This window comes from Urocampus carinirostris, chromosome 3 (genome assembly GCF_059441175.1).
Source record: "Urocampus carinirostris isolate Australia breed hairy pipefish chromosome 3, RoL_Ucar_1.0, whole genome shotgun sequence".
NCBI classification, from domain to species: Eukaryota; Metazoa; Chordata; class Actinopteri; order Syngnathiformes; family Syngnathidae; genus Urocampus; species Urocampus carinirostris.
Genome location: NC_142351.1, coordinates 48,090,682 through 48,117,977, shown reverse-complemented (window position 1 = coordinate 48,117,977; position 27,296 = coordinate 48,090,682). Strand labels below are relative to the sequence as shown.

At 40.0% G+C, this 27,296-nt stretch overlaps 2 protein-coding genes across 2 annotated transcripts in view; one reads left to right on the top strand and one right to left on the bottom strand.

Moving 5' to 3' along the window:
• The window catches only part of ybx1 (Y box binding protein 1), a 9,008-nt gene extending 6,661 nt beyond the window's left edge, over positions 1-2,347 (top strand). Inside the window, exons 7-8 of the mRNA XM_088332128.1 lie at positions 708-998; positions 2,006-2,347. Coding sequence (XP_088188254.1) covers positions 708-951 — 244 coding nt within the window. The 3' untranslated portion in view covers positions 952-998; positions 2,006-2,347. The remainder of the gene's footprint in view (positions 1-707; positions 999-2,005) is intronic.
• Positions 2,043-27,296, bottom strand: arhgef16 (Rho guanine nucleotide exchange factor 16). The gene is made up of 15 exons (XM_088332127.1): positions 27,147-27,296; positions 22,822-23,448; positions 21,162-21,213; positions 20,597-20,760; positions 20,341-20,397; positions 17,678-17,838; positions 15,573-15,725; positions 15,370-15,499; positions 15,218-15,292; positions 15,052-15,144; positions 13,501-13,652; positions 8,959-9,147; positions 5,956-6,026; positions 5,789-5,890; positions 2,043-3,956 (listed from the first exon to the last, which is right to left on the bottom strand). Exons 2-15 carry the CDS (start codon positions 23,392-23,394, stop codon positions 3,817-3,819), a joined length of 2,112 nt encoding a protein of 703 aa, XP_088188253.1. The 5' UTR covers positions 23,395-23,448; positions 27,147-27,296; the 3' UTR covers positions 2,043-3,816.

The following is a 27,296-nucleotide window of genomic DNA, read 5'->3' as shown; positions in this document are numbered from 1 at the left end:
TAAGTAAAATCCAGCCCATTGAATGGCAGATGTGTATCTGTTGCGTTTTTATTATAGAATAATTAATTGGCGGTTTAGTAAAAGATTACTGCGTGTTCTGCACTAAAAGGCATAAGGCGCATGAAAGTAAATCTACAGTAAGAGCTACCTTATTTGTTGTTGTAGAGCTTTTGCGCTCATCGTACACTGGTGGTATACATCAATGCAATAATTGATAAACCAAAAATGTCACTTTTTGCTATAGGGGGCAAAAACTGACTTCAAATTGGCAAAAGCATACCTGAAAATTAGTCACCTTGTCTCACTGAAAATTCATTCCCCCGACACTACTTGTTCAAAAGATTCCAAGCATTTTTGTACGATCAATGTCGCACAAGTGCTATGTCAATGCCAATTTAACTAATATTGACCCGCTGCGCTAGTTGAGATTGACAGCCGTTTCCCGAACTTTCAACCCCGTGCCTTATGGAATGATGCGTCTAATTGCACTTTTTCAGGGGCGCCCAAGCAGTTATGGTGAGAGTGAGACACGTGGAATGTGTTAAGGAAGACTCGTTTTTAATAAAACTTAGTGCTTTGTTGCATGAATAAATCTAGCATGAACATGTTCTGCACCATGGAAAAGGGCGTTAACTATTAAATCTACGAGTCTGTTTAATTGGAAATAATGTGGCGAAATGAATGGATTCTTTGGATTGTCTCGGTAGGGGTCCACCCCGCCCCAGACCAGTGCGGGATGGCGAGGAGGACAAGGAGAATCAGGGAGGCGAGGGCGGTCCCAACCAGCAGCCCCGCCAGAGGCGCTACCGCCGGAACGTCAACTACCGCCGCAGACCGCGTCCACCTACCGGAGGTAAACCCGGCCAGGACGGCAAGGAAGCAAAGGCGGGCGGCGACGTTCCTGTCGAGAAATCGGCCGCTCCCGAGGCCCAGCAGGGTGGGGCTGAGTAGGGAATAACCTGCCCACCGGCACCTACCATCAGTTAACCATCGTCCGGGTGAGTGCCAACCAAGTCGATAAGTACAGTGGTACCTCTTATTACAAGCTGAATTTGTTACAGGATCGTGCTCTTGGCTCAGATTGCTTTTGTAACGAGCGAATTTTCCTGATGTGAAATCATTCAAAACTAATTGGTCCCAAGAAGTACGGCAATAAAATTCATCCGTTTGCAAGGAAATGTGCCTGAATTGTGGGTAATGTGCTTGGAAATGCTGAAGATGGCGATACTAACCCCTGGTGGCTTTGCTTTGTAATTTCATTTCTTCCCATGTGATTAACGCCAGCTGCTATTAGTTTTTGTGACGTTTCCCCAGTGGTAAATTGTGACGAGAATCTTCTATAAGCTACATAATACTCTGATTTTACCGAACGCCGAAATGGGGAGAGATTTGTCTTGAAAGACTTATTTGTTTGTAGTGTACAGATCCTCAAATGTATCCAATTTACACACGATTTAAAAATCGTGTCTTGGTAAGATATTAAAAATTGCGTATGTAAATGACAGCTACATCTGTGGTCTAGCAAAATTCGTTTCCCACCAGATTTCCTCTTGTAATGATACTGGAGAAAATGGCAAATTGGTCTTGAAAGTCTAAAAAGTGCAAATGGCCATTTCGACTCTAATTGCTGGTCTGTCGCTGGTAGCGGACGTCATCCAGATCAATAATATTGTCACGGTATTTTATGCAGTCTGTCTTGCTCTGAGTAAATGGGTGTCGTGTTTGTTATCACTTAATTAGGGGATTTGCAATAATGGAGGGGAGGTTGCCGGTTATGGTAGTGTACATGTAAAATGAAAGTTATTGTTCCTTTAAAAAGAACGTAGAAGCAATTTTGCATGCGCAAACTGGACTCTAGCATGATTTAGTGGCTGTTCGGGGCTGCTCGTGAACTGGATTTTCCTTCGTAAAGCGAGTATTTTGTTAACTTGCTTGAAAAGAGGTACCACGGTTGTTGGGGTGATGCAGTCGACTAAGTCAAACATTGTCTTTTTTCCTTCTGCAGTTTTTTGTCAACAAGAAACATCTAACAACAACAAGAGAGCAATAAAGATTTGACTTTATTACAGCTACAAGCTTGCACCATGCATTTGAACAGATTTCCACCGATTTGCCTGCAGCTTCTATGCAGACTTTTTCTGTTCCTTTTTACGTGACAGCTTCAACACATTTTGGGGAAACGACACGGTTTTCTATATCTGTCCTAAGTTTTTACACCAAATGTTTTCAAAGAAAAAAAGAGTGAAATTTGATATTTGGTCAGTTTGACATTTTTAAATAACTTTTTATCTATTCAAACATTTTAACAAAAGGCAAGCTCAAATAAAAGTCCAAAAACCAGAAACAACGGTGGTTTTTTTTTTCATTGGGTGAAAAAACATGAGCTGGTTAATGGTCACAAAAGGAGTAATTATAAACATTTGATTAGCTGTAGTTGCCTCTTTTTGTTCAAGAACAGCAAAGTTCCAACCAAGAAAACTGAAGTCCTTACTCTTAATTATAATTCTAGATGTACTTGAAACAACTTTTTAAACGGATTTTAAATTTGATTTATTCAAACTATTGCTACTGTTCAAACAGTGGTTATAATGAGAAATTCAGGTTCTTCTGGAAAAGTTGCAAATACATAAAATAAACAGAAATTACATACTTGCAACTTTATCAGAAAATCAGTCAATGCGTTGATTTTTAGTTTGCTTTGTGAAGACACTTGCACCGATTGACCTAATAATGGGTCAGGAGGTTCTGTCAATCGTGGTATAAAAAGCACAAAGAACCACCACCAGATGAGTCAAGATACTCTTGTGTAGAGCATTATAAAGCCAGAATAGGTATTCTCAATCTTAACATCTCAAGGAACACTACAAACAATCTGATTGGAACGGAAGTGGTGTCAGACTGCCTCCTAAACAACACGACTTCTTAATTATGCAGCTAAGGGGTCAAGTTGGGGAGTTCATAGGACAACAGTCTGGTCTTTATAAAAAAGTGGCAAGAAGAAAGTCATTTCTTAATTCATCCACAAAATATCTTGTTCAAGGTTTGGTGTACCTCCCAGGTGGTTTGTGGCAAACATGTACAAAATGGAACTGTTATGGCTACAATGCATGGTTTTAAAACCTTTTACACGATTGGTGTAAAAGCAATCTCATCACTCTGAACACACCATCCCTACTGTCCAATGTGGTTTGGATTTCTTCAGCAACTACAGGTAAGATGGAAAGAGGTTAGGAGCAAAATAATGCGCTCTGGAAGAAAACCTGTTTGAAGTTTGGCAAAGACCTACAACTCGGACCAAGACCTCTTCCAGCAGAACATGGATCCAAAACAAGGCCAACTGTACAGGGAACTGGTTTACTAATGTATCCAGATGCTTTTATGGTCAAGTCCAGAGCTGATTCCACTTGAATCTGTCACTCCAACCTCACAGCTTCAGCTGTTTGGTTGCAAGAAAAAAAAAGGGGGGGCCTGAGATTCATTCCCAATGTCAAACACATATCCTAAGGTGACATGCTGCCATAATTGCAGTTGAAAGGACAGCTAATACTGAACGCTCCACTTTTCATGCTTGTTTAAAAAGTTTAAAATGACAATTTAATTTTTGTTTAATGGCTGATGTGTGACAATGTTAACGTTCTGGGTTAAAATAATCTGAATTGGAATATCGACACAATCATGCACAGTACAGCTCAATGATGATTACTCTGCTTTTCTTGAGCAGTACCTCCCGTTTTCCCGTCGATTCTTCATGCTTAATCGAGGTTTGTGTGGCCCGAGATCTCGGCGCAGTTCTACTTGATCGTCTCGTGACTCCTGTCAAACGTTGGTCTCTTTGCGGAGACGTTTCATCCGTTGCATGTTGTCCACCATTGCCGCGGGGTCGGTGATCTCGGTGGCGCAGCTGGCAGGAAACCAACCTCGCTCCCCGTCACGCATCCGTTCCCCATAACACCAACCTGGAGGGAACCATCGGTAAGATTGGGCCTAGAAAAATCCAGTCCCACCCTGACCAATTGATTTGTCAGACCGAACGCGACAGGTACATTTATTTTGTCAGCTCATATGGAACACATTGAGTTTAACACAACTGGAGAAAGTCAAGTCAAATTTATTTATATAGCCCTTAATCAAAAAAAATTCTCAAAGGACTGCACAGGATTACAATTACAAAATTACCTGATCTTAAACCAGTTACATATGTTGTAATGAACAATGTTCCCTCCTTGACTGATATTTTAAAGAGTTGACAAGAAAGTTTAAGTCTGTTCGTCATTTTGATGGGTTGAAAAATGGATCACAAACCATAGCATCCTTAAGAATCTAGTGCAGAACTTTAAATCCCAAATTCTTAAACATGCAAAAATTCATGTACATATATATTTCATCAGTATTTTCCTATTCATTTTGTATTTTTACAACATTGTCATCCTGAGTTTCGACGTCATCGGAGAAACACCAGCATCTTAACAAGCCGGTCAAGGTATTTTAGTCCAATAAATTACAGGAAAGACAAGTTTTGGTAGTTTTTGTGGAGATTGCCAAGGTGTTGTGTCGCAGGTGGATGCAGTTACAACAAAGGACAAGCAGCCAAAAGGGCTAACCCAGACCGATCAACAAAAGGCGGCCACAGCCTTGGAAATAGCAAGGCTGGCTGACCCAAAATGGCAGTGAACAGCCAGGGAAATGGGGAACCGACCAAAAGAAGTGGCAACAATAGCAGTAACCGTGAAACCGGCCTGGAAAGAACCAACCGAGGAACACAGGAAAACCAGCGCTAAAGCCAGGCTAGCCGATCCTAAAACCTACGCATACCTGTCAACCTGTACGTTTTTGCCGTACACGGTACGTTTTTTATGCATTTTAAGACGAGTACGATGTACAAGAAAATCTGAACAGAAAAACGAAAATTTGTCAATTACGGCAATCACGAGACGGCAAATCAATCAAGTCAAACGAGTTCGCCGCTATCTCAAAGGTTTTTTTTTCCGTTGCAAACGAAGCGAGCGGTTTGATGCTACTGTGCGCGTGCGTCTGCAGCCTCGGATTTCATGTGGTAGTTATGTAGTTAAAAATAAGTCAGTCTCTTTTAAGAGAACCAACTTTTTCGGCTCAACTCATTAAAGAGAGCCGTCTCTCAAACGGCTCACTTGCTTTGATGCATTATATTACGAATTATTATGTTGTATAAAGAAGTTAAAAAAAATATATAAAATGAGAAAATGAAAGGAGGCAGGTTTGTGGTTATCCCTTCAATCAGTATATTAGCAACAATAATTTAATGCAGAAAATGAATTCATAATTTGAACAAGAAAATGTTCTACTTAATTATATTTGCATGTATTTTTCCAAGCAACTTAATTTTTGAACTTTTTTTAAATAATAAACCTAATTCATGTCAAACAACTCCGTATCTCACAACAAAATGTTAATAATATAAATGATATAACGAAATATAACATGTTAAACTACATAAATAATAAAAAAAAAATGGTGTAAGATTATTTTGTAAGGGAAAATAGGACAGTTTGTAAGGGCATGGAGCCGTGGAGGTTGACAGGTATGCATACGGTAAGCAGCCAGGCAAAGCGGGAACCAAGGAAAAGTGGCAACGGCAATAACTGCGAAGCTGGTCGGGAATGAACCAAGGAACTAGGCAAAACCAGCGCTAACGCCAAGCAAACCAGCCAAAACAACACACGGTGGGCAGCCAACGTAACGATTGACATTCGGGTCGGGTATCACACAAGTTCCATAAAATGAGATGTCTTTCGAGGGAAAAAAGTCTTACCTTCCTCTTTCCTTTGGACGATGACGAGCTCTGCCTGTTGCAGTCCCACCTCATCGGGCTCTTTGGGCATGTAAGCTTTGGTGGCCTCATACTGGGGCAGACCTACAAACAATTTTCACAGCATAATTAAGTACATTAAAACTTGATCAGAATGCTGTCATGCTTACTGTCTTTGCAGGAGAAAAGCCCTGTCTGCTTGTGTTCTGTGAGCGCAACGATCCAACGCGCCCGGTCAACCCTTGGTAATGACAGAGAATAAAAATTATGGACAGTTACTGTATTTTCACGGCCATAGGGCGCACCGACTCCGTAGCCGGTTTGGTTTCTGTATTTAACACTAAACATGGCGCACCGCCCGATACGTTGCGGGAGCCCTCTGCGTTACAACAATACAGACAAGCATACAAGTGTGTGTTTTAAAACCTAAAGCAAAACCTAAACAGTTTCGTTGTGCTTCAATGAAGTGCAAACTAGAGTTTGACTCTGGCTTTTTTTTTTAACCAGTAATCCATATCAAACAAAACCTTCAAAGTCCTCATCCTGTTTCTGACCAGTAAATATGCGCTAAATCCCCATCAAAAGTGTCACCGTCCAAAAGTTAGAACACATTAGCCCAAGCGTCGACAAACCATTTTTTTGATTGTAATCCTCTGGAATTTTCTGCATTACTGTAGTTCTGGTGCAAGTTGGAAAAATGAGAAAATTCATGAAATGTAAGCAACAAATTGCTAGACACGCAACGGCATTAGCATCCATGAGAATTTCCGCAAACAATGCAAGGCATGTGGCGTTCACACGCGATAAGGCATAAAAGTCATAAGAGAGCCCATACAAGTTACCGTATTTTCAGCACTATAAGGCGCACCTAAAAGCCTTTATTTTTTTTCAAAAGCTGACCATGCGCCTTATAATACAGTGCGCCTTATATATGGATCAATATTAAGTAGCAAAGTTTTGCAAGTAAGGCTATTTTTTAAACGAAATTCAATTCAAAGTGTTTATTGTCATATGCACAGTAAAGAACCCCGTTTCCCTGCACAATAAAATTCCTACTTTGCTGTCCACACAGTTGCCAGCAAAAAATAAAATGGAAACTAAGAAATGTTTGGCATTTCTTGAATCCCAAGACTTTAACCTTCCGAATGATATTTGGAACGATGCATTTGAGTGACATCGTACAGACACTGTTTCCGTACATGTCTGAGACACGTATTTGCTTCTTTGCAAGCTTTGGGAATGTTAAGGGGGTAATACGTTTGACTGAACTATCTGACTGTTTTGTCGACGTTCCCATTGTAGCGCCTTATAATCAGGTGTGCCTTATGTATGGAAAATATAGGACCAAAAACTTTTTGGGGGTGCGCCTTATAGTGCGGAAAATACGGTAGTTGGAAATGTAAACAATTTCACAAAAATTTCACTCAAAGCTGGAACCTGCGACCTCCCTGTTTGAGGGGTGGGCACCCAACCCTATGACCAGAACGTCTGCCACCTTACATAGCACCGACTGATAAGACACGCGTCGCACAATTTGAAGAAAATCCAAGACTTTTATGTGCGCCTTCTGGTCGTGAAAAATAGATTGAAAAGCAGGGTTGGAAAACAAAGAAACAAATTCTCCACTTGGCAAGTACCAAAAGAATGAAGTTATTTGATATTGTGTACAACCACAGAAATACTGCCACAGAAAATGTTTTTCACACTTCAAACAACAGGGGGCGTAAGACCCAAAGGAGCCTTTGTGACCACATAGAAAATCCTCAATGAACTAATAAATTTACTTGCGGTCAGGAGAGACACGTGAGGCGGAAGCCACACTTCTCATCATGGGAATATAAAACTAAAAACGAACGAAACAGTTTTAATCAGTGTTAACCCTGTAAGACCCCATTATAGAAAAACGTATTTGAAGTTCTTAGATTCGGGCTGTCAAACTCATTTGAGCTCAGGGCCTGCGTGGTAGAAAAAGCTCTCCGGCAAGAGAAATATAGAGAATAAAAAAGAGGGAGGAAGGAATAAAGAGAAAGAAAAAGAGAGAAAAAGAAAGAGAGATATAAAGACAGAGAAAAAAAAGAAAGAATGTTTGACAGAAAGACAAAGAAAGGAAAGGAAAAAACGATGGATAAAGAGAAAGAAAGACAGAAAGATCTAGAAAAGCGAAAAAAAAGAGCAAGAGAGGAAAAGAAAGTGAAAAAGAGTGAAAGAAAAATGAAGATTTGCATGAATAGAAATTTGATAGATTAGATATACCTGTACATTCTATATATCAAGATATTAGATGAATGAAAACTTTTTTTGAAAATTTCAAAATAAAAACAATGAGTCAACAACAAAATAATGTTACATAACATGTTCAAAAAGGGGTAGTCAGAAGCAGATGCTTATTTACCCCTTTATCTTCCCTATTAAATGCATTTTACAAATCCTCTTCTCCACTTGTGTCTAATATAACAAAATCTCATGGATAAATTTATTACATAGGTCAGATATCAATAATTATAATAATTACAATAATCACATATTTTATACACTAATCTTCGTAGAACCCATCCTTCAACGTCATAATGCCACTAATTACCAAATATTACTGCGGCACCAATGATAATAACAATAAAAATATAAAAATAATATTTATAATAACAGATATGATAATAGCAACAATAACAACAAGTTAACCATAGTTTTAAACGCAGTATTTCCAATCTCACTCATATCCCATTTTCTTCATCCCTGTATTTCGCCAGTAATTGTTTTTTTTTTTTGTATTTAAATTTGAACACATGAATAGTTGGACATTGTTTTGATCTCATCTTGTAAATTATTAAGTTTGACTCCACACACAGACACACACATACCTTTCCTGGTTGTTCTCACCTTTGGGATTTTGAATTTACTACAGCCCCTCAAGTTAGATTATATTAAGATTAAATTTACATTATATAGATCGATTGAATTTGGATAGATGGAATAGATTAAGATTTAAAAATTTGATTCGGATCAATTGTATTTAGATTAAATAGATTAGATAGATAAATAAGATTAGAGGATTTAATTAGATTGATTTAGATTTTACTTAGATTAAAATGACATTCTATAGATGATGAGCATAACTCAATGTAGAACTGACTCGCACGCTTGATTGCTAGCGCTAAGACTTAGGACGAGCGTACCTGGACTCGGCCACGAGTGTGGTGCGCTCAGGTCGGCCCTCACTGTTCTTGCTCATGAGCAGTTTGAAGGACAGATACTGGTTCGAACTGTTCTTGGCAGGCGGTGAGGTCTGACCGTCCCTTTCTTCGCTCACCTCCACCTCTACATTGTCCAGGGTGGCGTAGTCCATCACCACAAAGCTCTCCTCGCTGGTGAAACAGACATACGCAAATACGGGTCACCGTAGTTCTCAAGAGTAACTCATTCTCTCAAATAGGAAGGATGCATTTCAATCAGAGTGGAGCCAAAATGAAGAGATTTCAATTTATATTTGCGATACCTCCAATATCTCAACAATGGTTTCCATGAATAAAGACGCACTTTGCTTGCAAGAACAATGAACTCTCTGCATGAACGCTGCATTAACGTTGCAAGAGCTTTTCAGCCCTCGAATGGTTCCGGTGAAGGTATCCCATGATTCGGGTCTTCATACCTGTCAACCTCCACGCCCTTACAAACTGTCGTATTTTCCCTTACAAAATAATCTTACACCATATTTTTTTTCAAAACGTGTTTATTTATGTAGTGTAACATGTTATATTGTACATGTGTTTCGTTATATCAAATCAATTGTTGATTAACATTTTGTTGCGAGATCCTGAATTGCTCGATATGAATGAGGTTTATTATAAAAAAGTTCAAAAATTAAGTCGCTTGGACGTTCACTGTAGAAGGAAAATACATGCAAATATGATCACCGTATTTTCCGCACTATAAGGCGCACCTAAAAGTCTTAATTTTTTCCAAAAGCTGACCATGCGCCTTATAACACAGTGCGCCTTATATATGGCTCAATATTAAATTCGCAAGGTCTCGCAACTTACTCAACAGCCGCCGACTCGATTTTACCCCGAACGTGGAGTAGTCCGCGGTGTATGCTGGGATTTATATACCGGTGTTTCATTGGCTAACCAATGTGTCAATCATCATTCGAATCAATCACTATTGGCTGAAGTTATTCGGAGCCTCGGATTGGCTAGATGGCCAAAACAAACCCTGCAATCGGCAGAGTTTAGCAATGGCGTAGCAAGTCCGCGGTGTATGCTGGGATTTATATACCGGCGTTTCATTGGCTAACCAATGTGTCAATCATCATTTGAATCGATCATTATTGGCTGAAGTTATTCGGAGCCTCGGATTGGCTAGATGGCCAAAACAAACCCTGCAATCGGCCGAGTTTAGCAATGGCGTAGCAAGTCCGCGGTGTATGCTGGGATTTATATACCGGCGTTTCATTGGCTAACCAATGTGTCAATCATCATTTGAATCGATCATTATTGGCTGAAGTTATTCGGAGCCTCGGATTGGCTAGATGGCCAAAACAAACCCTGCAATCGGCAGAGTTTAGCAATGGCGTAGCAAGTCCGCGGTGTATGCTGGGATTTATATACCGGCGTTTCATTGGCTAACCAATGTGTCAATCATCATTTGAATCGATCATTATTGGCTGAAGTTATTCGGAGCCTCGGATTGGCTAGATGGCCAAAACAAACCCTGCAATCGGCCGAGTTTAGCAATGGCGTAGCAAGCTTGCTACAGTACGCCATAAAGAAACATGTTTCATTAGTCTGTATCTGTAGATATTCTACTCTCCTGGATTTACTTCACTCACGGTTGTAAGAAGACCATGATTGCGTATCATTATTGAACGTGAGAACTTAGGTGAGTTATGCGGCTTTATATTTTCCCGGTATCTTGTTTTAGAACGATCTTGATGTTGCTGTGATGAGTTGAGTGAATTTAACTCAATTCCAAGTGTTTATTGTCATATGCACAGTAAAGTTGTGAGCGAAAAAGAAAATAGAAACATAGAAATGTTTGGCATTTCTTGAATCCCAAGACTTCAACCTTCTGAATGATATTTGAAATGACGCATTTAAGTGACATCGTACGGACACCGCATCCGCACGTGTCTACGACACGTATTTGCTTCTTTGCAAGCTTTGGGAATGTTAAGGGGGTAATCAGTTGGACTGAACTATCTGACTGTTTTGTCGACGTTCCCATTGTAGCGCCTTATAATCCGGTGCGCCTCATCTATGGAAGATATAGGACCAAAAACAATTTTTTGGGGGTGCGCCCTATAACCCGGTGCGCCCTATAGTGCGGAAAATACGGTAAGTAGAATAATACATTTTCTTATTCAAATTATTAATTCATTTTCTGCATTAAATTATTGTTGGTAATATACTGATTAAAGGGATAACCATAAACCTGTCTTTTTTCATTTTCTCCTTTTATACTTCCTTTTTTTCTTAACTTCTTTATACAACATAATAATTCATAATATGATGCATCAAAGCAAGTGAGCCGTTTGATAAAAAACAATTACAATGGTGGTGTGGAGGTGAGCCATCTGTTTGCAGTTTTAGCCTTGGCCACTTCTTAAAATAACAAACTTAAACTATTTAGGACATGTGGCTCTCTTTAATGAGTTGCGCCGAAAAAGGCGGTTCTCTAAAAAGAGACGGACTTCCTTTCACTACACAACTACCGCATGAAATACGATGTTTTTTAAGACCACGTGTCTTTCAAATTTACTCAACCTCGCCTGTTGTTTTCAGATCAGAATGACTTACGGCGTTTTGATTCAGGTTCTGCCATTGCGACTTGATGATTGTATCCAAAGAAAATTCAAAACTATGCTGTAATGTAGGCCTACTGCTCTGCTTTCGCTTTGTTCAAGTGTGATCGGAATAATGCATGATGGGAAATCCCCATGCGGCAGACGCATGCGCAAAGTAGCATCAGACCGCTCGCTTCGTCTGCAGCGAAAAAAAACCCGATACAGAGATAGAGGCTACCGCGGCGAACTTGTTTGACTTGATTGATTTGCCGTTTCGTGATAGTCGGTGTATAGCAGATGGTACCCATAATTGACAAATTTGCGTTTTTCCACACAGATTTTCTTGTACGTCGTACACGTCTTAAAATGCACGATAAACGTACTTTGTACGGCAAAAACGCACAGGTTGACAGGTGTTGGTCTTTATGGCAATCGCAGACATGCACAAAACGTCATCCATCTCTGTTCCAACAAAGTTTTAAAGCGTTGACCGTAAATACCTATTTTATATCTTGCTTTTCTTACCACACTGTGCAAAGTCGGCTTATGGGCTGCCGACACAAAGCCATACGTTGATGACAGGAAGCAAAACCAGGCACTAAGTGCGTTGACAAAGACCTGATCAACGCCATTCCGGTTATCTAGTGGTGATTTTTATACTGAAATTCTTCCCAGAGACTTGATATTTACTGATTAACAGTGCCAAACCTTTCATAACATTGTTTTAAAATAAAAAACAAAACCAACGTATTTCTACGCTTTGGCACTCGGGGACAATGCTTCTGAAAACGCGTTTATACATTATGGCACTGAAAAGGTCTCGTGTTTCTATCTAAGTGAAAACACAAAACTGGAATTACTCTCAGGCTGACCAACTGAAGAATGTAAAGTATGTGTATTTTTTTGTTCATGTTCCTCAGTGAGCTCTCTTCCCTGACAGAATAGAACCTCACTGTTTCAAAGTTTTCAAGGAATGCCGAAAAGTAAGAGAAAAATTGAACCTCGATTCTTTCTGCAAATTTGTTTTCACTCAAAGAAAATTTACCGTAAATTCCAGACTACAAGCCACTTCCTTTTGCTATCTTTTTAATACTGCGGCTTTAAAATATGGCTTGTTCTTTGTTTTTTTGGTGACACCAAGGAAACCGATGAGCTGCTCTTTTCTACGGCACATGTGCTCTAAATACAAAACACCACATGTCAGCAAACATTTATGACAACCTTCCAGAGAAATTTACAAACAGTATTCATATAATACATAAAAGTAGAAATATTTGAGGTAAACAGTACTTTATTGAACATTTACAACATACTCACGATATTTAAACTTCTTCACCCACAATTTAAGCCCTCAATTTATACTTCTGAATTGAACAGGAAGTCATCTATCCAAACAAGCTACAAAGTTAAGTTGCTGGAGTTTTCTGTAATTCTCAAGGAACGATAACTAGCAAATGCTATTCGGTCCAGTGGAAAACACCAATGACAAAAAAAGTCAATTTTCACATCTGTTGCAATCTGGCACTATTCTCTACAGTACATTTAACCTGGCTCGGTCTTCTCAAAATATAGGGCTCAATTTTTATGGAACACAGCTCTCATCTGAATTTTCGCAGTAAGTAAATATGTGCTCGCCTTTGTAATTGTCATCTAGAATGGTTTCCTCATCCAAACACAATTGGTGTTGGCGCCATATTCCCTACGTAGTTAGCACTTGGTGTGCGCTGGGCTTAAGATGTAAGAAATAGACATGAACTGATTCCTTTTTATGGCTGTTTAAATCCTGTCTGCCTTGTACAAAGAGCAAATTATTTTTGGTTCTTAAATCGAGCATATGGCTTTTAATCAGTTGCACTCTGTAGTCCAGAATTTACAGTACATACTTCCATGAATCCAAGAAGCTTAAATATGTGCTTGCCACAAAATGGCGACTGACCTCTTCTTTTTGGTGACAATGAGTACATCATTGAAGAGAAACAGGTAGTTGCTTCGGTTGCTAAAGGCTCTCCAGATGCTGAGCTCTTCGGCGCCCATGGCCAGCTCTCCCCGTTTCTTCAGCCAGCGTGACGAAGACACCAGTGGAAACGGCTGCCAGGGTTAGCAAAGTTAGCAGAGTATGCTGCAATTTTGCACAGTATTTCACTCTGGGTGGGGGCTGGGTGGATGGCTAAAAAGAACCCGTGATAGGCAAAGTCTGCAAAGCAGAAACTTTTGTTTTTTTTACAGGGAGTAAATGTAATGTGTCTGTGGCGACACGTGCAAGGCCCTTGCCTCAAATCTCCCCAGTTGCGCCGTCCCATCAGCTCTCAGCAGCTGGCTTAGAACTGGAGCGGACCAAGTGTTTAGTTAAAACTAAGGATTGCATGGGACCGCGGGCGTGATTCTGCCCAGTGCTCTGAATGTCAAAGAGAAGAAATTCAAGGAAGCTCGGGTAAACGGTGGGAGTAAGTGACTGTGAGGCAATCAGAATGCAGAAGACAATGCACGATGAAAACCCACGAGGTAGCGAAACTGAAATATAGCAAGGAATTACTGTGATGTTTACCACATAACTTATGATTAACATAATGATATATGAATATTGATAGTTATACTATACCATTTAATAAAAATAGTTAGCGTTCCCTTGCCTTTAAAAAGCTTGATTCACACGTCTCAGTGCCTTGTGGATTTTTTAAATGAACGAGTTCTGAAGATTTTTGCATGCATTGCAAAATATCAGCGTCACTCCTAAGACTGAAGGAATATATATATGGGACCACACTCACAAGTGTTGATTTAACACATACCAAAATTATACTTTTTTTTCCCTCTCACTGATCTTAATGTAACACTGCATGTTTTTAAATGCATACTGGAATGTTTAAAAAAAACAAAACAAAAACCCCTAACAAAAACATTAACATTTATTGCAGTGGACACAAACCCTTTTCTAGTTTGGCTCAATCCCATCACTTTGTTTTGTCTTTCTCTTCTACCTTAGACTTCCTTTGTCAGGGCAAAGGAATGATTCATGTCGGAATTAGGAACATACTTTGTGCTTAGGACATCATCACTTTAGGCTGTTCTTTTTTTTGCAATTTTCTTTAAATTTCTCTCACTTCAAAACAGTAACATTGAACCAGTTACAACAGTAAAATGTTGTGTTTAGTTTGCAAAGTAAAATAGTTCTTCTTCAGTGGTTGAGTCTGTTAACCCTTCTTCCAATAAAGAACCTAGTAATAACATAGTCACAACATATTAATAGGATGACAAATTAGTATTTTAGAAATTGGTGCCCTTTGCACTAATTAGTAACTAAAAATAGCTCTCTTGAAAAAGATTGGAAATCCCTGCTCTAAGCTTTGCGGAGGACTCGGACTTTCTCAGCCTAATCGTGAACGTGCTATGCTAGAGTAAGGAGTAAAATCGAAGAGCTTGTGCCTTAATCCAACCCTGTTTAATTTAGTCTAGAAGAACCTCCATGCCAAAAAAAGACAAGCCCAACCTTGATTTTGCCAAACTCCATCTGTTTTTGAATAGTGTACATCTGCTCCGTCCTCTCCATCCGCCGCGCGCCATCGTTGCAGCTGCTGACCAGCTGAGGAATTGTGTAATGACAAGGCAACCAATCAGAACGTTCCTGTCGAGATGCCGCGTCGGCTTTCTTTTACCTTGCTGATGGCGTGGAGCGCCCAGACGGCAGCAAAGTACTCCGCAGTTTTGTCAGGGGTCTTCTGGCAAATTGTCTGCGAGGGGAAATCCGCCAGTGATGACATCATGATTATTTATGCGCAGATTTGGGGAAAATCGAGGTAAAACTAACATCAAGCAGAAGTGGCAGTCTCGTAACCCGCTGCATCGGAAGGATAAGAAACGAGATCATTGGGAGACCTCCGCAGTCGTTGCTCCCTTCGATCTGTTTCAACGTGTCCTTAAATGCGACATTACTGCTCCTAAAAGACGACAGAGAAAGACGCTCAGAGGTCAAGGTTTACCCAAGGTAGACGATTTTGGAGGTCCACCAACAGGAGCTTCTGCAGCGTCCTCTGCTGGAAGGTCTCGTTGGAACAGTAGACGATGTAGGGTTCAAAGTGGTGGGTGGCGTGGTTCTGAACTATGTCACTGATGTCCCGGATAACCGGGTTGTCGTAGTGGCGCCTCTCAAGATCCTCGAAAAAGCTGCAGTAAGATAAATAAATAAACAGGGGATTTAGAATGATAGTTGCTTTTGCACTGACTGATTGGTATCACTATACCAGCACAAATACTTGTTGGGATTGAGCTGTACTGATAAAAAGGCATTTTTTGTCCCCATCCCCACAACGTAATAAATCTAAAACACATGCATTGAATGTTTAATGTGTTAAAAAGCTAATTAAATACAATTGAATAGCTTTCGAACTATTAGCTCATGACGTGTGCCTCTCTAGAGATTGGGGGTAGTATATACGGTATGCACAACAAAAAATGGACGTCAAAGATTTGCTCGTGATTTTCTGCCTTCCATTTATCATCTGTACTGCTTATCAGACAAGAACCAGGATACACCTTCTGCTGGTCCCCAAGCCAACTTTGTATTATGTTTGCTGGAATTAATTGTATGTCCATTTTTTTCCTCACAAGTCAAAGCAGAAAAATAGTAAATGGTAAATGGTCTGCTTTTATACAGCGCTTTTCAAGTCAATGAAGACCTAAAACTGATTAGTTTCCTCATTTTTTCTTTTGTTCACCAGTAAAAAAATGTAATTATTAAAATGGACTAAAAAACAGCTGACCAAAATATTTTGATGAAAGTTTAAGTATTGTAAAAAAGAGACTTCTTTTATCATTAGGGCATAAATAAATGAGTCCACTTATCAAATGGCTGCTTTTTTTTTTAGATGTCCTTAAAATTTTGTAAGTAGAATCTTTTTTCTATTAAGTATGTGTTAACAATGCCCAACTAAGTTTAAAGAGCCTTTGAATATTTTTCCACCGTCCCTATCTGCTTTTACCTCCTTTTAGCAACACATTCGGAAGAAGGAAAGGGGGAAGAAGGGGTGAGCGGAGATGTTGATTGCCTTTATGTAATCACAGTTTTTGTTAGTGTAGCATAAAAATAGTAAGGGCAAGAAAAAGATTGTTTCAAATACAGTCCAAACGCCAACCCAAACCCTGCAAAAATATGAAAATGAAGATTTTATTCGTGTGTGTGTAAGATATGCATCTTCCTGAAGATTGAGCTGACCAAGGATGCGATCATGACTTTAAGCCAGGAGATGGCGGCAGAGAGGAGATAAGTTTCAAATTCCAGGCAGTACCTTCAATTAAATCGGACAGCGACCAATTTTATTTTACCAAAAGTTAAAATAAGTTGGATAGGTGTTGTGAAAGGATTTTTAAAATTTTCTTTAATTTTCTTGATTTTTGTATGTGGTGTCTTGCTGCCGGTCACCCCTCTCGAGGGATATGGCAAAGGTAGGTGGGTAGGTGGATAGATAACTAGATAGCTAGCTAGCTAGCTAGATAGAATAAGTAGGGACCTCCACCCCCAAAATAAATCCATATGGCTCTGGGCTAACAGCATAAACTGTATATGGCTGTTTTGTAATATAAAGGAATACCATAAATGGAAAATATATTATTATTTTCTGCAAAGCACTGTGAGTATATTCCTTACAAGTACAGTAAACACTTAGTGCAGGACTTAAATCCGCACTTTTGAATATTGCCGATTTAAAATGAAAACAAATTGTCAAGTGACAACCATGCATACGAGAAAGAAGGGACACAACACAATGAAACAAATCTGAATCATTTTAACCTTGTATCACACTTCCTTTAAAATGACTAAAAAAAACAACAACAAATGTTTCTGTTCTTTCTCGTGATTTCTTACTAGTTCTATAACACAACATATTATCCCTTTTAAGTCCCAAAATACCATGCATAGGAGGGAGCCCACCAAACCTGTTTGCCAAACATGTTGAAACACGTGGATGGGGCCTACAGGATACTTAACCCGTGCTGAAGGGTTGAAGGGGAAGAAAGGTATTTTGAGTTTTTCCCAAAATAAAACCACATAGCAATACATGAAAGAAAGAATTTAAATTGCACATGAGTGTAGGAGCACGGTTGCGCATCATTCCCACCGTTGGCTGACTTGGTGGATGACCGAAATGTTAGAGAAGAGATGATGGTGTTCCGTGGCCGTCATGGTCTTCCTCAGAGCGTCACTCTCCTTAAAATGGCGCACCAAGATGCCCAGGCTGTGCAGGTACGAGTGTTCTGATGTGATAATTTCAAAGATTGCCTGTCAAAAGAGTAAACAAGTAGTTTTGACTGAAATACTATCACCCACGTGAGATCACACTGATTTATGCAGATACCCAGAAGCCTAAAAGCAAATACTGTACAAACATTTTGGCCAAAGGCAGAAAAAAGGCATTGCCATGGGAACCTACATCACGTTAAAGCGACACAGTAAAGACCCAAAGGGAGACTTTAGGCATAAAATTGGCAAATAGCCGCATAGCTGACAATCTGGTTGGGTGTGGCTTTACACAGGGAGGAGCCGGACCTTCGCTATTGACACAAACAAAAGCAGTAACAAAAGAAAACAAATGATTTACTATATAGATTACGTAACATGCATATTGTCAATATTTTGACTTTTTTAGATTAGCTGGAGTTTAGTCACACGCACGTTTGATTTTGACACTGTGGAGCGTGGATCGGGAGATCAGGAACCGTCCTCTAATGGTTTAGTGTTAGATACGACCTCTGAGGCTTGGTGTTACCTGCGGTGTATCACAGGGCTCAGTACTCTTTTTTTCTAGGATTGATACGCTTCCGCTTAGCGATATTTTCCGCAAATATGATATATCCATTGCTATGCAGCTGACACTCGACTGTATGTGTCAATTGAGGAAACTGGTCTGTTAAATTTTGGAAATCTAGAAGCCTGCCTTACTAAGCTAAAAACATGGAGGTGCGTACATTTTTTACATGTTAACCCCCCAAGAAACAGAGATGCTGATTATTGGTCCAGCTCAATGTCGTGACTTATTCTCAAAAACTGCTTGGAACCTTAATAAAATCATCCCAAATGACTAAGTCAACAATTTAGGAGTCATCTTTGATTCAAATCATTAGTTTCAGTTTCAGAATTACTAGAATTGCCTAGGATTGCAAAGATCTGGCCGATGCTGTTCTGATCTGATGCTTGGATCAAAATTCATGCGTTCGTTACTTCTCGTGCAACATCCATTGCAGCTTGGTCATCCTGGAAGGGGGATTACCTCATGAGACTTTGTAATTGAGGGTTATTCAAATATTTGTGACTTGACATACTACTTCTGAGGTTAAGCTCTCATGGAGTACGCGTTTTTATCAATTAGGATTACTCTCAGCTATAATGCCTGAGGTTAAACAAAGAAATCATTGCCTTCTTTACACTTGATAGCAATTTGTTGTAAATGGACCAAGCATCAACATCTCCCCGAAACTACATACTTTCAGGTGTGGATTAGATTTACAGTAACTTCACTCCGCGACGTCGGCTATGAACAAACTAAGATTTCAAATCAACTATCACAAATTTCACTCTGTTGTTTCTGCATGTAGGTTATTTGACTACTTGCCTTCAGTTTTCTGCCATTTTCATTAATTGATCAATTGATACATTAAAACAAAAAAGCCATTGGCGTCTATATAAGACATATGCAAATGTCACTAACACCGCAGCGCTTAGAAGCATAATACACGTGTAAGGGGGTCAGATTCAGGCATAACAGCAGCGGCTGCAACAAAAGGCATCAGCGCCCTATTATGCAGTGCACCCTGTTAATGTGATAAATACAGAAATAGAACCAGTTACAGAAACTGACTGCGCCTTTTAACATGGTGCGCCCCATGGTCATCAAATTACAGTCAATGTTGTACCTCATTTCTGGGCGTGCACATCTCCAAAAACCTCTCTTGGTTTGCCAACACCAGGGTTGTGGTCAGGAAGGCTCAGCAGCGATAATACTAGTTGGCCCATATCCACTGTGGAGTAACTATACTACTAGGGATCTAAATGACATGGGCGTAAGATTTTATTTCACCATCTCACTATTTTTTCTCACAGTAGCTTGTTGGACATTGTTCATATGGCTGAACACTTTCCCATAATGCCCATTTACAACGTGGAACCAGGAGTAAAACGTGATGAGGAGATAGAATATAGTGACTTTTCCTTTGTCATCGACAATCCTAGTGGCCTAATGGTTAGGACTCAACTCTCTCACTGCCGTTATGCGGGTTCGATTACGGTCGCATGGAAATAAGGTCAGCGGTATTAGCCGACTGATCAATAATTTCTCACTTACGGTGATATACTACAACCTCTGTATAATGCCCACCCAGACTTTGAGATTTATTTTGGGTGAAAATTAAATGTTTACACGAAGAAATACAGTACAGTCAAGAAATAAGGCAATTTTTTTCTTTCAATGCAGCTCGGTGCCGCATTGTTGCTGCTAAACATTATTGCACCATTTTCAGTCCATTATTGTGTATTGTGCACTTTAAACCTAGGCCAGTCTCCAAGCACTACTTTATACACATTTTTGCCTAATTATCCTGACATTATTTTTATCTAGCGTTTTTGCTTTTAAGTCTTTATTATTGTTATCCTATTGTTATTGTTTATCCTGGAGTGCTATGTCTAATCTCCTTGTAAATATTGTTTACGTTGATATTAATGACAAAGATTACAGTAATAGTTACTTCTTATACACAAATGGCAACTATCGGATATTGGCATACTGACCTCTTGTCTCTTTCTCTCTTGAGGTGAGATCATGTTCAGTATGCCGGTTTCCTTCACCTTCAAGAAGCAGGGATAAGAATTCCATTAAGGCGTACACACGTCAGGTGTCACTCAAACATAAATGGTTCAACTCATATATGTAATCCCCTCTTTCCTTCCTTTATCATAACAGCCTATTTATATATTGACATGAGAGATTTATATAATCAAAGAATAGCACATGACATCACTGGCGCAGCGGCAGGCCAGTGCTCACCTGTGGAAGCTGGCTCCAGGTGAGCTGCGCCGGCCTGTAGCTCTTCACCACAATGCTCGGATCCTCCACTGGAGCTTCCACCACCACAAAGTCATCCAGCAGCTCGTCCTGGTTGGTGGGGTGCAGGCCCCGTTCTCGGATCTCCTGGTAGAGGCGCGGCGTGGCTGGGGGGCAAACCCACAAATTTAACATTTTAAGATTCTGAGTGTCAACACGGTCACTGTATCATCAAATACAGAGAGAAATGCAACGGGGAAACCTCTGCAAGTAGAACACGTTGTTCGTTAGTTTAGAATACAGAATAAATGATCAGCATTTTCTTGTGGTCAACACACTGCGACGAGCAACCGAGTAGCTGAGGTTGCAGGATGTTCCAATTCGATAAACGGCCCTCAACAATGGCACCTTCAGTTTCCAGAGTGTGCTCCGAGTTCAGGCCATTCTTTCGAAAGAGAGCTGTAAACTGTTGCGATGTCGGCCTCCAGAATTTCAACCTTATGGCTTCATGTGACTTCCACCACCTTTACAAGCAATTGATCACATGCAACGAGCGACTCATTCATACCATCTTTGAACGATCCACGCTGGTTGCGATTCCTTTTTCGGCCAAGGGTTCGCTGAAATCACAAAAACAGAACGTTTTACGGCCCAGGTATGGAAATTTACCTGTAATCTTTTTCACCTCACTATACACTGATATATGACTTAACATTTTCATTCGTTTTGTGCATCTTTAACACACTTCAGTGGAAGCTAAATGAGAACTTCCTCAAAAAGGATCCTAATGTGGAAGATCAGAACAGTTGTGGAGACACTGCATCATCGCTATGACTAACAGAGAGCATGACTGAGGCTGAGAACGCCAAACAGTTTTGTAAAGTTGAAGCATTTCCATTTGGCTACAAAAATAACTGACCAGGAACAGAACACTTGCCACTGTAATATTTAACCACTAGATTTCATTACATCGCGTAGTGCCACCAAAAATGAGTTCTAAAAAGCAAAAGGAAGAATACAAACAAAAGACTCAAAGTGACCATAGTGCACTTTTACTTCTCATCTACTTGCCCAGGCTTGTCAGATTTCTGCAGCACGTGAGCATAAGGTTGTTTTTTTAGGAACCGTAACAGCAAGATGGCAGACAATCATGTGAGCTCCCTCTATTTGAGGCTCATGTAAAATAAATATACCATTTTAACAATAGGAGTATTTTTAAAAATGTTTACATGATAGCTATAGATTATGGATGGATTTTTTTGAGTGATTCCTTTTTTTTACCGCCAGAGGGCCCAACATAATACATAAAATAAAAACAATTACCACTTCAGTTGTATCAACAAATAGTTTAAAAGTGGACATACTCTTTGATTTTTTTTTAAATAATCGAAGTATAGTCAGTAGTCACACTGCATCAACATCAGCGACCTATTTTTGAGATATCTATGTTGGTTCCTTATGAGGTTCTTGGGGCTAAATTGTACCTTCCAGCAGTTTTTTTTTTAAAACTTTTATCTAGATATTTTGTTGCCCGGTTGGGGGTCTTTCAACATTTTTGGGTTGCCAACCCCTGTTCAGTACCTTGTATGGCACAACAACATGGTGACACCCCATTGGATCTTTCTTAATCAAGCTGTGAAAAGGTCCAGCTCTACTTTAGGCCCCTGTGAGTGTCTAGGCCAGCGTTTTTCAACCTTTTTTGGAGCCAGGGCTTGGTTTTTTTTTTCATTTGGAAAAATTTTGCAGCACACCACTAACCAAAAATGTTAGAAAATGACACTGAACAGTATGTTTAATTACAATATAATTTATAATACCCCCAGTTTTTACAGCATAGACACTTGAGGATAACATATTTGCAGAAAATGATTCATAAATGTTTTACAAAATTTTAAATTTTAAAAAGTGACATTGGATCATTTCTCATGGCACACGTGACTATCGCTCACGGCACACTCGTGTGTTGCGGCACAATGGTTGAAAATCACTGGTCTAGGCACCCACAATTAATACAAACGAATTCAATAAACATCTGCTTGAGTGTGGACTGCTTTCACGGGGTCTCTAACACCCCCTGGCAGCCAAATTGGGTACTGCAGCTCCGACCCCTCCAAGCAGCCGAATCCAAACTTGGCCCAGCAACCCGGGCTACATACCGTGTACTAAGATCTTCTAGCTGAAAAATTAAATTGAACCAACGTTACTATTTGGACAAGCTCGAACCTTACCTTCCTCCCAGGGCTGCGTGATGCCCCGGGACTGGATTCCCTGCCTTCTCTCACAGGTTTGAGCGTGTTCATTGCACCTTTTCCCCTCGCCATGGCCTCAATGTCCAAACTGGTCACCGCTGCCCTGTAGGACTTGTTTCTACGGTTCCTCCGCAGAGCAAAGCCATCTCCATCGCTGTCGTAGTCCTCCCAGCTTACATCGGGCCCTTGAGCAGAGTGCCGGATGCGGGCCCCGTGACTAAAATTCTCCAGTCCCACAGGGAAGGTCACCACAGTGGTGTGGTGGCGGTTTTTGGGCCTGCTAGCCATGGCTAGATTTTTGGGGATGATCTGCTGGGTGCCAAGCTTGAGCGCTGCTGCACTTTGAGTACTCAAAATAACTTGCTGAGGCACGACCAGCCTCTCCATTTCATCCTTGTGGGTTTCGTGCAAGTCAGACACAACAGTGGGGGAGTTTTGCTGCCGGTAGCATTCATCCCCGGGTTCAGATATGTGGAGTTCTGTGGAAAAGTGGTTTTCTAGGATTAAAGGCACCTGGTCACCCGCTCCACCGTCTGACCGAGTGTGAGACATGGCGTTCTGCCTCTTTCACCTTGCCCTTGTCAGTACCTACAACATTGGAGGACTCTGCGGGGGGGAAAAAAAAACACGTTTCAGCTAAAAGGTAAAAAAACGATTGTTTCACAACGAAGTTATACGTGTATAATTTAAATATTCAATCAATTCCATACCTTTTGGATTTCAGTTTCTAACATTGCATGTTGAGCAACTTGTCTTCTATTATAGAAGACTTGACGTTTTTCTGATGTCTGAACAAAATCTTAGCTCACAATTTGGTAAATTCAAAGTTAAGAAATTAAATTTTTTTTAAATTTTTAGATATATATCATTACTATGGATTTTTTTTTATAATCATTATTGACCAATTTAAGACCAATCTAAAGTGTAAATAACTTTTTTGAAAAAACATGCATTTGTTGAGAATTGAAAATGTATTCCTGTAATTTAGAAAAATTAACATCCATCCATCATCTGCACCGCTTATCCTCAGTAAGGTCGCGGGGGTGCTGGAGCCCATCCCAGCCATCTACGGGCAGTGGGCAGGGGACACCCCGAACTGGTTGCCAGCCAGTCGCAGGGCACACAGGGACAGACAATTCGCTCGTTCATTCACACCTAGGGACAAGTTGGACCGGCCAATTCACCTGAAATGCATGTTTTTGGAAAGTGGGAGGAAACCTGATTGCCCAGAGGAAACCCACGCAAGCACAGGAAGAACATGCAAACCACGCACAGGAAAGCTGGTAACCGGATTTGATCCGATGACCTCAGAACTGTGCCGTGGACACGCTAACCACTCGGCCGGTGTGCCTCCACAGAATAATGAACAATTTAGCTTAAATTATTTGCTCAATCAGTAAATGAATATTAAATAATTAATAAATTCTGTATTGTTAATGGGGGGAAAACGTTTGTGAATCCAGGGTTTGGAAAAAAAAAATCATATTTTATCTAATGAATCGGTCAAATAATTGACAGATTAATCAATTATCAAAATACAGACATTCCCTTACTTACGACTTTTCGACTTACAAAAAGTGGCAAAAAGTGAAACATTTGTTTTTGGGATGTTGTAAACATTCTATACTGTATCTCCAGCGCGCTGAGAACTTTGACATATTTATTGTTTAATATCTCGTGCATCCATTCAATATGGTTGGTGTAAAGTGTAAAGATGAGGCGAGCCGTTTTATTTGAAATGTAAGTGGAAAAAGAAAGCCTGATGCTGTTAAGAAAATGGTTGGATCGCTTTTTTCGGCCACTTTTTTTTTTACAATGGAGGAGGAAGTCACCTAACTGTTGTAGCTCATTTTCCAAAAGTAAGTTAAACCTATTTTTATCGAACATATTATTTCATGAAATTTTATTTATTTTTATTTTTTTAGCACAAAACAATACAGGTTACTCATACAAGCCTTAAACATAAATTCCATACAAAATATAGCACTGGAACAACTTACGAACAAATTCAACTTCCGAAAGATCGTCTGGAATCTATCTCGTTCGTAAATAGGGCAGCGATCGTAATCATTTGTTGGCGGCAATGTTTAGGGAACTTACACGAACAGACGTTCATGTTACAAGCAAAATCAGTGACAGGGAGCACATGAGAATCACAAGGCTGGGTGGCCCGCAAATTCCAATGGCGACTTATAATGGGGATATGATATTTTCCCATAGAACACACGTAGTACCATTTGGGACAAACAAATAAGGCCACACTCTGCACACAAAAAACGGAATGAAACACGATACCTTTCACCAGACTTTCACCATGTTAAAAGAGGAATGCTGGCAAAGCTATGTAAAATCCTATAAAAGTCATTTCTAAGGGAATAAAAACATATCAAAGTATAAATGAAGATATTAATTTGACAGGTTTTTTTTTTGTAAAGGAAAACCATGGTAAATGCACTCCAAAACTATGAGAATTCCGGGTGCTGAGACCCCCCCAAAAAAACCTTCTATAACCAAAAAACAGCATTGCAAACTCAAGTTGAAAATGTGAAATGAGAGATTCTGTTTTTAACACATTGAAGTGTGTTTAATTTCTAAACATTGGCATTTAAAAGTTGTCCTGATCTTCTCAATTCTCAACAGTTTCAGATTTGTCCAGTACAACCCATTGATTAAATGCCATCAGAATAGAAAAAAATACCAGCACCAGTTCTTGTTCTGGAAAACAATGAATGAGTGTTTTATTTTTATTTTTTTTTATAACTTTTAATTTCTCACACACATGTTGACAGAGGTGGGGCAGCACGGCGGCGCAGTGGTTAGCGCATGTGCGGCACAGTTCTAAGGTCTTGGGAACCTCCTGCGTGGGTTCGAATCCAGCTACCGGACTTCCTGTGCAGAGTTTGTATGTTCTCCCCGTGCTTGCGTGGGTTTCCTCCGGGCACTCCGGTTTCCTCCCACATTCCAAAGACATACATTTCAGGTGAATTGGCCGGTCAAAATTGCCCCTAGGTGTGAATGGGCGAGTGAGTCGTCTGTCCCAGTGTGCCCTGCGATTGGCTGGCAACCAGTTCAGGGTGCCCCCTGGCCCACTGCCTGGAGATGGCTGGGATGGGCTCCAGCCCCCCCGCAGCCTTAATGAGGATAAGCGGTACGGCTAATGAGATGAGATGTTGACAGAGGTTTGATTCCTCCATCATACAGCAACACAAACAAAAATATATACAATTGACATACCCATAATAAATAACAAAAGAAACAACAACAAAAAATGTTAAAAAAAAGAAAAAAGAAAAAAGTGAGGTGTTTAGACATCAAGTAAAAATTGCGTGATAAGCTTCCATCTTTTCTCGAATTGATCTAGTTTCAGTTGAAATCTTGCATGATTTTCTCCATAATGTACATTTGCTTTAATTTGTCTCTCCGTTGTTTTATGTCAGGAGGTTGTGGTTTCAGCAACGACACTGTGATCATTTTCTTTGCTCCCAGAAGCATAACCTTTAGTATATATTTATGTTGACCAGTCAATAATGAGTGTTTTCTTACATGGCACGGTCCAAACTAGTGACCAAATCTTATTTAAAATTCTTAGATCGTCCACAAGAGTCATTTTAACGAATGCTCTTGTGTCAATATAGGAAAAGAAATGAGGGTTTGACAAAAATGCAGAGCAACCCGATTGCTCAAACACACATGCAAATGGGGAGTGCTGTGCACCCCCAAAAGTTTTTTCAACTCAGACGTTACCAGTATGATATAAAACAGACATTTTCAAGGGGCATAAACAACTAAAGTAAGGCTGCTGCTCAAGTGTGCACACATTCTTATAACTGGCATGGCAATGCCTTTGGGAATTTTGGCCCCAAAGTTTGTTTGAAATTTGTAAATGGTTGGGATTTGGTAACCAATGATAACATGAATTCACATTTAAATGGCATGAACAATCATAGCCAAGAGTGGGAATATCACAGCAGAAATGTTCTTCTGTTGTTTTCCCCTCCATTTCATTTTTGACTGCAGTATTTATCGCAGTGCAAAATCTTTAGCCACACGCTCAAACCCCATCGTTCACGTTTAAAGCGTACTATATGTAAAACAATAGATATATTTAAATGAGTTCACACCACATGCGAAATCTCCTCTAGTTTGTTTCTATCTACAGTTTTATATTTAGGAGTGTAGATGTCAAACCACGGACGCAGTTCTTATCTTTGCCAGACAGATACGGGTGGAAAAAAATGTCTACCTCACATTCCAATAGTTTCTGGCGAGGTGACACGCAAAAGAGAAAACAAAAGCAGTCTTACCTTCGCTAAGTTAAATTCCAAAACTCCAAACTGTCGTCAACAAAGAAACACCTCCGGAGTTTTCAATTGCGTCCACTGCTGGGTGGAAATATTTGTATCGCATATTTGATCTTTGACCGCCACTTCCTGCTTTCAGAGCTCCCAGGTGAC